The sequence below is a fragment of the Helianthus annuus genome, chromosome 16 (assembly GCF_002127325.2).
Source record: "Helianthus annuus cultivar XRQ/B chromosome 16, HanXRQr2.0-SUNRISE, whole genome shotgun sequence".
NCBI classification, from domain to species: domain Eukaryota; kingdom Viridiplantae; phylum Streptophyta; class Magnoliopsida; order Asterales; family Asteraceae; genus Helianthus; species Helianthus annuus.
In genome coordinates, this window is record NC_035448.2 from 43,047,363 (window position 1) to 43,060,695 (window position 13,333).

Here is a 13,333-nt window from a genome sequence, read left to right on the forward strand (position 1 = left end):
AATGAAAAAAGAAGTCGAAGACAAAACAGCGTTTCGCACAGACAAAGGTATTTTTTGGTATACAAAAATGCCTTTCGGTCTTCGTAATGCAGGCGCCATTTATCAGCGACTGATGGACAAAGTCTTCGGAGACGATATTGGAGTAACAGTAGAAGTTTACATGGATGACCTCGTTATCATGAGTAGGGAAGAAGAATCCATGTTGGCAAAGATTCAGCGCACATTCAATTCCCTGCGCACAAGCTAAACCCGGTGAAATGTTCGTTCGGGATGGAAGAAGGCAAATTCCTAGGGTTTATTATAACCAAGGATGGTTCCAAGGTTAACCCAGAAAAGGTGGAAGCCATTCAACTCATGCCGTCACCAGCATCCATCAAAGAGATGCAATGTCTTGCTGGTCGATTAGCAGCACTCAACAGATTTCTTGCAAATCACACCACCAAATCATATCCATTCATCAGTACATTGCGCAACTGCGTCAAAAAGAGTCACTTTCAGTGGACCCCAGAAGCAGAAAAAGGTTTTCAACAAATGAAGGAGTGTCTGATTCAATTACCAACCTTAACGGCTCCGCAAAAAGACGAGCCACTGATCCTATATCTCTCTGCAGCAGAAGTAGCAGTCGGCGCAGTACTAATGGTCGAAAGAGACGGGGTTCAAACTCCGATATACTACATCAGCAAAATGCTAACTGGTCCAGAGACGCGCTATTCTATAATGGAGAAACTCGTCCTTGCATTGGTTCACGCATCACGCAGGTTAAGACGATATTTCTCTGGCCACGTCATCACCGTCCTTACTAACTATCATCTTGGACAAATCTTGTCTAAGCTAGATGTTGCAGGACATTTGGCCAAATGGGCTATCGAATTAGGGGGTACAACATCTTATACAAGTCGCGACCAGCTATTAAGGGGCAAGTCTTAGCAGACTTTGTTACCGAAGTCCCCATCGACAAAATCCAGGAGTGCGAGGCAATCCAAAATCCTACCCCAGTCTTTGATGACAGGGTTTGGACGTTACATACAGATGGCGCCTCAAACGATGATGGAGCAGGTGCAGGCCTTCGACTAGTTAGCCCTGACGATCATGAGCTCACGTACGCAATTCGCCTGGATTTCAAAAGTACCTATAACGAAGCAGAGTACGAAGCGTTCCTCGCAGGTCTCCGCCTGGCACTCAAGATGGGAGCAAAGAACCTCGAAGCGCATGTCGATTCCAAATTAGTAGTAGAACAAGTCAACGGTTATTACGACACTAAAGGCGAAGCCATGGCTCTATATTTGGAACAAGCAAGAATCCTTATCAACCAATTTCAAACCTTCAAGATAGTCCACATCAACAGAAGCGAAAACAAACACGCAGATGCGCTAAGCAAACTGGCTGCTATAAGCTTCAAACACCTCGCGAAGGAAGTACACATCGAGGTATTATCTAACCAATCCGTTCCCTTAAGACAAGTGAACATCATAGAAGTCGGGAATCCATCTTGGATGTCCTCAATCATTACATACTTGCAACATGGGATCCTTCCAGAAGGAAAGGCGGAAGCCAGAAAACTTCAGCACAAGGCATTAAACTACGAAATGGCAGATGGTATCTTGTACCGCAAATCATTCATGGGTCCACTTCTACGCTGCGTAGATAAGACCGATGCACAGTATTTAGTCCACAAAATTCATGAGGGACTATGTGGGATCCATGTCGGCCCGCGCATGGTGGTGGCAAAAATCATGAATGCAGGCTACTATTAGCCAGGTATACACGTAGATGCGGTAGAACTCTTGCGCAAGTGCGCAGCATGTCAGCGCCATCCCACAAAGACGCTTTGCCCACAGAACCCTCTGGTCCCAGTCACCTCAGCCTGGCCTTTCCAGCAATGGGGCATCGACCTCGTTAGTCCTTTTCCCGATGTGCCTGGTGTAGTCAAGTTCATAGTAGTAGCAGTAGACTACTTTACCAAATGGGTAGAAGCAAAGGCTCTCGCGTCGACTATTGCAATGGTGATCCGCAAATTCATATGGGAACACATTATTTGTTAATTCGGATTACCATTGCGTATCATTTCTGATAATGGTATAAACTTCGCATCAGAAGACCTACAAAAATGGTTCAAATAAATGAACATCGAACACAGCTTTGCTTCTGTGGCGCACCCATAGGCGAATGGGCAAGTTGAGAGCGTAAAGAAGCAGATAGTGGACGGCATAAAAGCAAGGCTAGGAACCGCGCGTAGGGGGTGGGTGGATGAACTCCCAAGCATCTTATGGGCCCACCGCACATGCCAAAAACCAGTACATGCGAAACCCCGTTCAGCCTCGTTTATGGCTCAGAAGCGGTAATTCCAGCCGAAGTCGGCCTTCCATCACCACGCATGATCGCCATGGAAAAACAAGACAACGAGCAAGAGCGAAGAATTGACCTAGACCTTGATCGATGTCGTAAGGTCGGTCAAAAATATGTTTAAAAGGTGTCCTAATCACCTTTACTAATAAAGGGCAAGTAGGGTGTCGAATCCACGGGGAATCAGTGGAAAGTATGAAAGCTCGTTGTTTGTGACAATTGTCTAAATTAAAACTAATTGCTTTTTGCAAAAGGTGAGACGAATTATGAAAATGAAATTAAATTGTAGTTGTAAACAATGATGAGAAAGGACCAATCTCCGGGTTTTCAGGTTGCGTAGAAAATTGGGTAACTTAAATAATACCAATTGGAAATGACATAGACATGATTTGCTAAACACTTGTTTTGATAAATAACTAACAGATAATATATTTGATTGCAATGATCCACGATCGAAACCGAAGGATTGATGCAAATGAATAGTAATCTAATTAATTGCCAATCCTAGATTTCATAAACATCAACGAGTTCAATGGTTAAAGGTTTAAAAACAATGACACTTTAGAATTTAATCCCAAATGTTGATGACCAAACCAAATAACTGATGAATACGTGTGTCTATGATAATCAAACAATCGTTTAATCGGAAACAAGCAACAATAAGATAGATTAACCGAATGATTAATCAAATCTTAATCCAAAAGTTCATAAATATAAATAAACCCAAAGTCTAACACAAACCCTAGTCCCGGAGATGATCACGGGTGGTTTAGCCTCTCATCAGCATGTTGAATTCTTCAATTGGGTCAAAATCAGATTTTGATTTTCGGTTGGAATGATGAATTAAAAGCCTTTAGATCACCAAAAATTGCTCCTTGGTCGTCTTCTTGTCTCCAGAGAAGTCCCCTTGCAGAACCCTAATCTTCTGATTTATAAACTTGGGCCAATTTGGCTGATTTGCGCCACTAACTCGACATGGGCATAGCCTACGCTTAACTGGGCGTAGCCTACGCCTGACAGCATATCTCCACATTGTTTTGCACTTTCCCGCTAGCTCGTTTATCCGTTTTCGATTCCGTCTTTTGTTACCGTCTCACCATCAACCTAAGAATCAATAAAGACCATTAAAAGTAACAATATTCCATGTGAAACAATGATTAAAACCATGCAATTACCTTCTTTAAGCATGCAAAATTAACCAACCCATCAGACCTCCTTGAAGAAAGGCGCGAAAATGCAGCCGTTAACGAAGCCAGGTACAAATCAAAGTTAGAAAAATACTGTAACGCTCGCGTACGTGTGTGCACCTTTGTTCCAGGAGATTTTGTCCTGCGCGAAAATGAGGCTTCCAACGCTGAGAAACCAGGAAAACTCGCGCCTAAATGGGAAGGACCATACGTCATTCATGAAGTCCTGGGTAAAGGCGCATATACTCTCAAAAGGCTCGATGGAACGGATGTACCACGCACCTGGAATGCGCAACAACTGCGCAAGTGCTATATGTAACCAACTCATCCATCCAGCATAATAGCCAACGATTGCGTAGGCAACATAATTATTTTATTTATTTACTTTGTATCTACTGGCCCCTGCGCCTTATCCAATCAAATACAAAGTTTAACTTCTATTATTCTCTATTGTTTATTACAAAATGCATGTAATTTCTTTTGGTAAGAGCGAAAACACTATGGTAAGACTTTACAAGTCTCATGAACGGTCCACGGGTAGAAGCCCCGCATACAATCGAGACCTATGTTCACACATGAGCTTTATACCATCTTTATTCGCTTTATCTAAAAAAAGTAATTATACACATGCAAGACATTGTAATTCAAACATTTCTTATATTAAACACAGTTACTTGCACACCACATCCATTAACAAAAATCTACTTGCACAGCAGTGCATCAAAAAACTACTTGTGCAGAAAGCACAAGAACAAAAGTATACAAGCACAACAGTGCACCAAAAATATTTACAAAAAACATACAAAATAAACTAGACATTTGGGAACATGGCCAATACCTCCAAAGGGGTATGCAGCGCTTCACCATACCACTCAATAGGGTGAGGGTCAATGATCCATGGGTTCCCACCCTCCCCATCACCCATAGCAGCGGTCGCCATTCGGGCCCCAGCCGGAATTACAGAAGATCGCCCACTCTGACGCCGTTTATACACTATCGAGCACCGACCCCTCCGATCAGCCGGAAAAAACTGCATCAAGACATTCGCTAACAATCGTGTAACACCTGCATCATCATCATCAACCCCAGCAGGAAATGGGATACCATCTTTCCTTTACAGGGGCAAAACACAGTGCTGGAAAACTCTCCACTTCCGACAGTCTTTTCTGGTGTCAGACTTCCAAGACGGAGCATAGCTTCAGCAGCATCAAGAGTCTTCAAAATCTCGGCGACTCTCCGTGAACAGTATTTTCGACTCATTCTCATATTTACCAAATCCGGTAAAGTAACAACTGCAACATACAGAAGAAATCATAATGATTACTGTCAAATTGCCACTTTCTGAAACGACGGCGCCACAGTAATCATCAATTTTATAAAATAACCCTTGACAAGCGTTAGACATCTGCACATATTCCCATAAGCTACAGTTTCAATAAGAAGGTGATCGGTCAAACATCCATTCGTCTTCTACCCCAAGGCACACAAAAGCCATGTCACATCAATCAGCTCATGATAACAGACGTTTATTCTAGCATAATGAACAGTTCAGCTTGGAAAAATATCTTCTCCAAGAAGATTCCCCATGTTTTGCGTCAAAAACTCCACAATGAAAATCACCCATCTCTTATAAGTCTAGTACTCCACTTATTTGCATAAGAGCAACACTGGACTGGGTGGACTTGAAGGGGTAAGGTCCCAAAAACCTTGTGCAGGTGCTCGAGACCATACCACAACTTCATCACCAATGAACCTCTTTTAAGGAACCTTGCGCGGCAGTGCACTGGTTCCAAAGAAGAGAACTTAAAAGACAACAATCTTCAACATCCGCGCGCCAAGATAGAATTAGCATATCCTTACGCAAGCCCACATACAACAGAACAGTTGGGATAAAACCCTAATAACATCTCCGCGCGGATATCGCCCAGACTTGAACAGAAAAGAACTTTCCTGTTACAACAGAATTTGCACAAGGCAGAGCGACATAGGATTACAGCTGTAAATCTTCTATAAGGCTTTATCGTGCGCCACCATTCGGTTTTAACCGAATGGCCACGTGGCATCATCCTGAGCTCCCCTCAAAGTCATGATGATGGCACTGAATTGAAGAAAGATCCACACTTGCCCACCTTCCATGTGGCATCTCCCCAGTCGTTGATCATGCCCACGATCCGTGTGCATACACATCACGTTAGTGATTAACGGTGGAGAAAATAACCGCTCACGGAAATAACTTTCCGTTACATCCTCCGTCAACAGACTTTCCCGCCCAAAATTCGGTTATAAATAAGGATAATTCAGGTACAATTTCACAATTTACATTCACTTCACTTTCACTACCATTTCTTCTTCTTCATTGAAACCTATACTTATTCTCACACCAGAGGGTGGTCACGGAGAGAACCTCCATTCTCCACGTGGCGAGTCTAACGGCTGTTTGTTTTGTAGTGATCGTTCGAAGAAGAAGATAAACCAAACCCCGAATCAAACGAGATGACTCACAGTGGCGGACCAAGGAATTTTTTCCTGGGGTGCGGAATATTTTCAAAGATTTTAGGCTCCTAGCTGTATAAAAATATCGGTTCATAGCGGGTCGGGTCAAACGTCAAACGATCATGTTCAACACACATAATTTGCTCCACAAGTTCATAAAACCCGTCAAACGTCATTACAAATTTATAAATCATCAAAAACCCGTCAAACGTCATTACAAATTGCAAACGTATTTAAAATTGTGCCCTACAAGTTTTTTTTTGAAATATTCCAAAATATCATCTAAAGATACTAAAAACGCCATAAATTCATTACATTCTTACTCATTGTTCCTAACACATATAATTTGCTCCACAAGTTCATAAAACAATACTAAACACTTAAACAAAATAAACAATCATGTTCAACCATAGCCCATAACTTTCAATTATATTTTTAAACATTCAAGTCCTAATATTAAATGTTGATTACTTGTAACTAATCATTTAAACAAACAAAGCTATAAATAAAACAACAAAATCATTTAACTACAAGTCTAGAACAACAAAAAAATCAAAAAAAATATAAAAAGATTAAACCCTTACACATCTATATTTTCTCCTAATCATCACATAAAACAAAATAAATAAATAAACCATACTTGTTCTATATTGGAATTCTGACGTAATATGGGTTGGTCCAACCGGAATTTTGGTTTTTCCGGTAAAAAAAGCCACCAGGTCGTGAGCAGTGGCGTCAAGTCGCTGGGAGTTTTTTGGGGGCGGGATTTGGAAATGGAATGAGTGCATGGGTTTGGATTATTTTATTTAGTTCAAATTTCTTTAAATTGGGTTTGGGCTTGGGCTTGCGCTTGTGTTAATAAAAATTGATTCCAGGGGCATTGATTGGATTAAATGATTATGTGAATAAGTGGTTAATAATTATTTTTTTTCTAAGTGGGGCGGTTGAAAATTTTCAAGGGGTGTGGGTGAAAAATTACAAGGGGTGCGGTCGAGATTTTCGGCGAAAAATAACACTAAAAAATATTTTTTCAGGGGGTGCGCCCGCCCACCCTTGGCTTAGGGTGGGTACGCCCCTGAGGACTCACCCTTTTATGCAGATCCAAACCCTCTGATTTAATTGATTCCGATCTATTGAACCAGTGTTTCTTCAACTGTGTTTTTTTTACTATATGAGAATGTGCTGCTTCTTGTTGTGGAAATTTTGTTATTTTGAATGTAATGAATTGTGCTGGATTTTGTTGTCTTGGTTTGCTAGTGCTATTGTTCTGGTTTTGTTTTGTTGTGTTGTTTTATTCATTAGATCGCTTTGATCTTTCATTTGCATTCATTACATGTGTCGTCGTGCTGATTTACCGTAAAATAATACAATTTTTCATTAAGTGTGAATAACACACTTTACACAGTGCCTTAGTTTTCTATAAATATAACAATATGACACTTGAATGAAAGGTTAAAAAAACCCTCTATATTATATGGTGCGATTTTTTCTTAAAATAATATCATACAAAAAGGTATTTACATTTGAAAAACAGTGAGAAAACTTGAAACAAATTAATAAAAGAGGTTAGAAATACTTTTTCACGTTTTCTTTTCCTAACTTGTATGTATTTATATAGAGTAAACTGCCATTTTAATCCTTGAGGTTTGGTCAAGTCCAAAACTCAAATCTTTTGCATCTGAGTCCCTATGGTTTCAGTTTTATTGGCATTTTGGTCTAAAAGTGAAATCAGATCATATTTATCTTATAAAATCATGCTATTTTGTCCTTTTCCCTAAGGGCAAAATGGTCATTTCATTTTTATTTTATTTAAAGCTTTTATTAAAGGGATTATTTGTGTAAATAGGTTTAAGTTTTGGACCAAAATAAAAAATTTATTTATGTATCTTGTTCATAGCCTCACCACTACCACCACTGCCACAACAGCCTCACCACCACTACCACCATCACCACCATAGTAGAAAAAAAAAAAGAAGAGTTATATATGTTGTAGTTTGGCTTTTGATTTAGTCAATGAGGTCAGAAGTCAGAACTCAAGTTGGAATCTCAATCTGCTGTTTCAGTTAGCAAGCTGTTCTGGTCGATCTCCTGCTCTACGCTTGTATTCGGTTAGTCATTCACCTTTCTCTGGTGGGCTAATCAATTAGACTTAGATAACAAGTACCCCAATTTGATTGATTATTTTCTTTATCCCTAATTCCTTTACTTTATTAGAATGTATCATGTCAAACAGAATCTGTTTATAGTTATGGATCTGGCTTTTGCAAGTTATTTCTGACATTAGGATAACAATTTGAAATAAAAAAAAGTGATAAAAATTGTTCACTTATCTAATTTGCACACAAAACTGGTGCAGAACAAGATACATGGCGGCTAAAAGATTATGTAAAGAAGAAACAGAAATAGAAACATATATAACAGTAGTGGTGGTAGTGGTAGTGGTAGTGGTAGTGGTGGTGAGGCTGTGGTGGTAGTGGTGATGGTGAGGCTATGAAGAAAATACAGATGTTGCAGGTGTGTTTAAAAACATATAAATTTTTTATTTTGATCCAAAACTTGAACCTAATTACATAAATTGTCCCTTTAGTAAAAGCTTTAAATAAAATAAAAATGAAATGACCATTTTGTCCCTGAGGAAAAGGACAAAATAGCATGATTTTATAAGATAAATATAATCTGATTTCACTTTTAGACCAAAATGACAATAAAATTAAAACCACAGGAACCCAGATGTAAAAGGTTTGAGTTTTGGACTAAAGTGACAAAAGTGATTAAACCTTTGCGACCAAAATGGCAGTTTACTCATTTATATAATTTATATAATAAACAAAACTCTTTTGAGACATTTGTCGGTGAAGCCTCAAAAATTTTTTCCATCTCTACCTTCTATTAAATGGTACTAATTTAAGTAATTAAATTAAACAATTCTATTGAATGGTACTAATTTTAAATAATTAAATTAAACAACTAATTATCTAAAAGATAACTCTACTTATTTTAATATTTTTAAACAATTTTCGAAACCATAAGAATTCAATTATACTACATCCTAAGATTTTCAATTTAATATTTTTATTATTTGTTATTTCACCAATGGGTGATAACATTCAACATACAAAATCTTCATAAAAACTATTGATTTTAACATATTAGATTTATTTAACTCGTGTAATACATGGATTTCTAAACTAGTAACTAATAAATAAAAATAATTTGATGGATGTTTTCATCATTTTAGGTCTTCTTAATTTGTGTTTTCCTGTGTTTCTAATATTAAATAAGTTGAGATGTGTAATACACTTTTTTGTATGAATTAGAAATAGCAGCCGCCACATTGCGGCCGGGGCCACATATATTATCCGCCAAATGCGTCGATCGTAAAAACCCAAAAGAAATCGAAGCCAATTAAGTTTGTTTATTTCAGTCAAAGGAAATTCATGGATTATAAAGATCGGTTGTTTAAATCTTGTTATCGGTCATCAAAGAACCATTAGAATGTTTTAAGTTATAGTCAGTTTATACGAAATCACACATCAGATTAAAGAACAGATTCTCACCATACGTTGCTGTATATTAACATTAACGGATCCTTTTTTTGCATCAAGTTAGATTAGATTAGGATAAATTATAAAGTATATTTATTTACCTGATTAGAAGGGTTGTCTCCGAAAAACAAAAAAAAAATTGGGCCCTGTGCGAGATAAAAATTTTGGCCCTGTGCGAGATAAAAATTTTGGGCCCTATCCGCAAAATTCCATGTATTATAAACTCATCAATTATTTAATCACTAAAATTTATGTGAAAGTAATTTAAATAGTTACTATTAACTAAGTATAGGTAGTAATTTATTAATTTAAGGGCAAGATGTAGTTGACAAAATTATGCATTAAGTGTCATATGCAGCAAACAAAAAAACCACAAAATGAAGCTAAAATATTGAATTTGGAGACGGGTGGGATTAGAACCCGCATCTCCTTGTTGTTTAAGCAACGCAGTTACCATCCTGACAAGAGCTTGTTTGTGTCATCTATCGATTCAGTGCATATATATTCTAGAATATACAACGTAAATTCTATACAAAATTAAAAAGATTTAGGCACTCGGAGTGTTTGGGGCCTGTGTCGTCGCCTACCCTGCACCCCCTCCGGGCCGACCTTTCGGATTAGGTACCAGGTATGTTGCACACTCACAACTGCATATATATAAATAGTTAGGAGACTGGAACGTTTTTAGGATCCGTAACTCACATGCTTGAACATTTGATCAGGAATAAGCACAACATTTTCCAGGCATGAACAAACTGATATTACATGCACCAAGAGCCTAAGTCATGCGCATGCCGGTGAAACTATGGGACTGTAGTTATTAAACTCTTGTGTTGTCACACCCCAACCGATGGCGGAAACATCGGGGTGCGAGCACTAAGCGTTCAGATTGCTCATTGAGAATTCCATAACACTATTGTTTCAATAAGGATTAATTGATTTCATGCAAATGTCTAACAATCATTGTCACAAGCATCACATTACAAACCAAATCATATAATTGTTTAAATTGTTCAAAAGACTAAATTAACTAGGCGACGTTTCTAAGCACCTCCTAGCTTGATTTCCATGCATTCCAAGCATCCTATCAGCCTGCAACATGTATTAAAATATCAATACAAAAGTATTGGCCGGTATACAAGTTTGATAATAGAATAATAGATTAAAACAACTCCTATCCATATTGTAAACAATAAAATAGTTTCAGCCATGCTAGTGTCGCAGTCCACGCAGTGATATCCCAAGTATCCCGATGCTTTAGTGTTTACCCAAGACTCACGGTAAACTAGAATCCTCCTAACAATACCCCCCGAGAATAATGGGGGAGGTGCATCTCCTATAGCGCTACTATTGTTAAGGCGGAACTACACACTCTGGATTAAACGTCACATAGCACAAAGAGTCAAGAATCAAGAATCACAAGTTTCACATAGGACAGAGTATAAGTTTCAAAGATTCAAGTTTAAGTTTCATAGAATACATGTTACACCCCAAAAGTTTAAAGTAAAAGGGGATCGAGTATACTCACAGTGATTGCTTAACAGTCGCAACTGTTATTGGATCAAAGGGAGCTCTTTTTAGAATTAGCCTGATTAGATTATAATAGGATAAGAGTCGGGCAGAGTAACGAGATTGAATAAAGTGTCAAACCCAGTCACTAGATCGGATGGCTGTTCGATCGGATGGCTATCCGATCGGATTGCCAATCGATCGGGTGGCTATAGAGTGAGTGGAACAGGTGGCTGCCCGATCGGATGGCTGTCCTATCGGGTGGTCACTCGATCCAATGTCGTGAGTTGATTAGTATTATGGTTTACTCCGATCGGATGGCCGCTCGATCGGATGGCTGTCCGATCGGGTTGCCACTCGATCAAGGCTTCCCAAGTTTCCAAGTTTCAAGGTTGTGTCACTCGATCGGGTGGTTGTCCGATCAGACGGCTGTCCGATCGGATTGCCGCTTGATCGGGCGATCCTTGTTCTTATTTGCCATTTTGTAAAATCTCTAAGTTTCTAGTTTAACGGTGACGGCACGACACGTTCTGTGACAACAGTAACTCCTTAGCACACAGCCGTTCTGATTGGGTGGGAATCACCCATGTCCGATCAGTCGTCCGTTCGCAACAAGTTTATGTCAGAATCCGTCCCATGCTCGTCTTTTCTGGTAATAACACAGATCTAAGCCGACTTTAGACTATTCATCCAGTCCACAATCCGTTTATACCCGGGTTCCACCGATTAATGGTGAAAGTTTGAGGGAAAGATGAAGATACTCAAGTTTTATAGGGAAATTCTAGATTTAGCTTAGATTTAGGTTAGATTTAGTGTAAAAACGCATGAATCATCTTAGATCTGAGCTAGATCTTGCTTAGAATGACATCACATATCAGTTTGTATAAACCTCCATGATGACATCACCCTCAAGAACTCAGATCCGAGAGATTTCACGGTGAAAAGTGTGATTCCAAGTGAGAATCACGTAGAGAATGATGTGTAGATCAAGAAAGTACAAGAATCTAGCCTAAAACGTACCGAAATCAGCAAGAAAATGAAGAATTGAAGAGTGCGCGTGTCTGGTCGAGCAGAGCTGTCACATCACTCAAAATGGTGATGTGACAGGTCTATTTATAGGGTGAGAGTGCATTAGGGCGGTGCAAGGTGGATAGGGTGGTGACCCGTTCGGGTGGTCATCCGAACGAGTGACAATTCGATCGGATGGCCACTCTGGCCAATCCATCTTTTCCACGTTCCCGATTTTGATTCGTTTTGGAAGTTATATTTAGCATTGCATTGCGTATGGTTTGGGTAAAAGTATCTTATAATTAGATTACATCATGAATACTAAAGTCTCAAAGTTTCATAGATTCCGCCAGTGACAAGGCTCCAGTCTCTCGTTCAACCAAGAATCAAGTTTCACGAGTCTAAGGAGTCAAGCACCAAATAAGTTTTCAAGAGTCAAGAATCATAGTTTCTCAAGCATCAAGAATCAAGAGTCCAAGTATCAAGTATCAAGAGTCAACATAAAGAATCTAGCTTCCATAGTATCAAGAATCAAGTGTCTAGATTAAGCATCAAGAGTCAAGTGTCTAGATTAAGCATCAAGAGTCAAGTATCTAGATTATGTATCAAGTATCATAGTTTAAGTATCAATATCCATAAGATTCATGCCAAAAGTATCAAAGTATTAACATCACATAACTACAGGGACTAAACTGACAGTTAATAGAAGTCCAGGGACTGATCTTGCCAAGTGTCTAAAGTTTAGGGACGCTGGGCGTTACAGTCTCCCCTCCTTTAGGAGATTTCGTCCCCGAAATATTAGAAGAAGACTGCTCGAAGAGATGCGGGTACTTGGCCTTCATATCACTTTTCAATTCCTAAGTGAATTCGGCGCCACGCTTTCCTTCCCATCGAACCTTAACAATGGGAATTTTGCTGCGTCTAAGACGCTTGACAGTTTGATCCATGATTTCGACCGGTTTCTCCACAAACTGAACAGCTTCGTTTATTTGCAAGTATTCGAGAGGAACCTGCATTCCCTCGTCGGCTAAGCATTTACGTAGATTGGATACGTGGAACACTGGATGCACGTTGTTTAGTTCTTGTGGCAAGTCGAGTTTGTATGCTACCTTGCCAATCCTTTCAAGTATCACGAAAGGACCCACATAGCGAGGAGCAAGCTTTCCCTTTTTTCCAAAACGAACTACTCCCTTCCATGGAGATACCTTGAGAAGAACTCGGTCACCAACAGCAAATTCCAGAGGCTTC

General features: G+C 39.2%; 1 protein-coding gene across 1 annotated transcript; it reads left to right on the forward strand.

Moving 5' to 3' along the window:
• The first annotated feature begins 270 nt into the window (after positions 1-270).
• LOC110897975 lies at positions 271-1,754 on the forward strand. Its single transcript, XM_022144714.2, has 2 exons — positions 271-916; positions 1,030-1,754. Exons 1-2 carry the CDS (start codon positions 271-273, stop codon positions 1,752-1,754), a joined length of 1,371 nt encoding a protein of 456 aa, XP_022000406.2.
• The last annotated feature ends 11,579 nt before the right edge of the window (positions 1,755-13,333 follow it).

Coding starts and splice junctions, on each gene's coding strand:
- LOC110897975 (XM_022144714.2), top strand. CDS start 271: ATGGAAGAAGGCAAATTCCTAGGGTTTATTATAACCAAGGATGGTTCC. Junction 917..1,029: donor TCGCGACCAGCTATTAAGGG/GCAAGTCTTAGC, acceptor CGTTACATACAG/ATGGCGCCTCAAACGATGAT.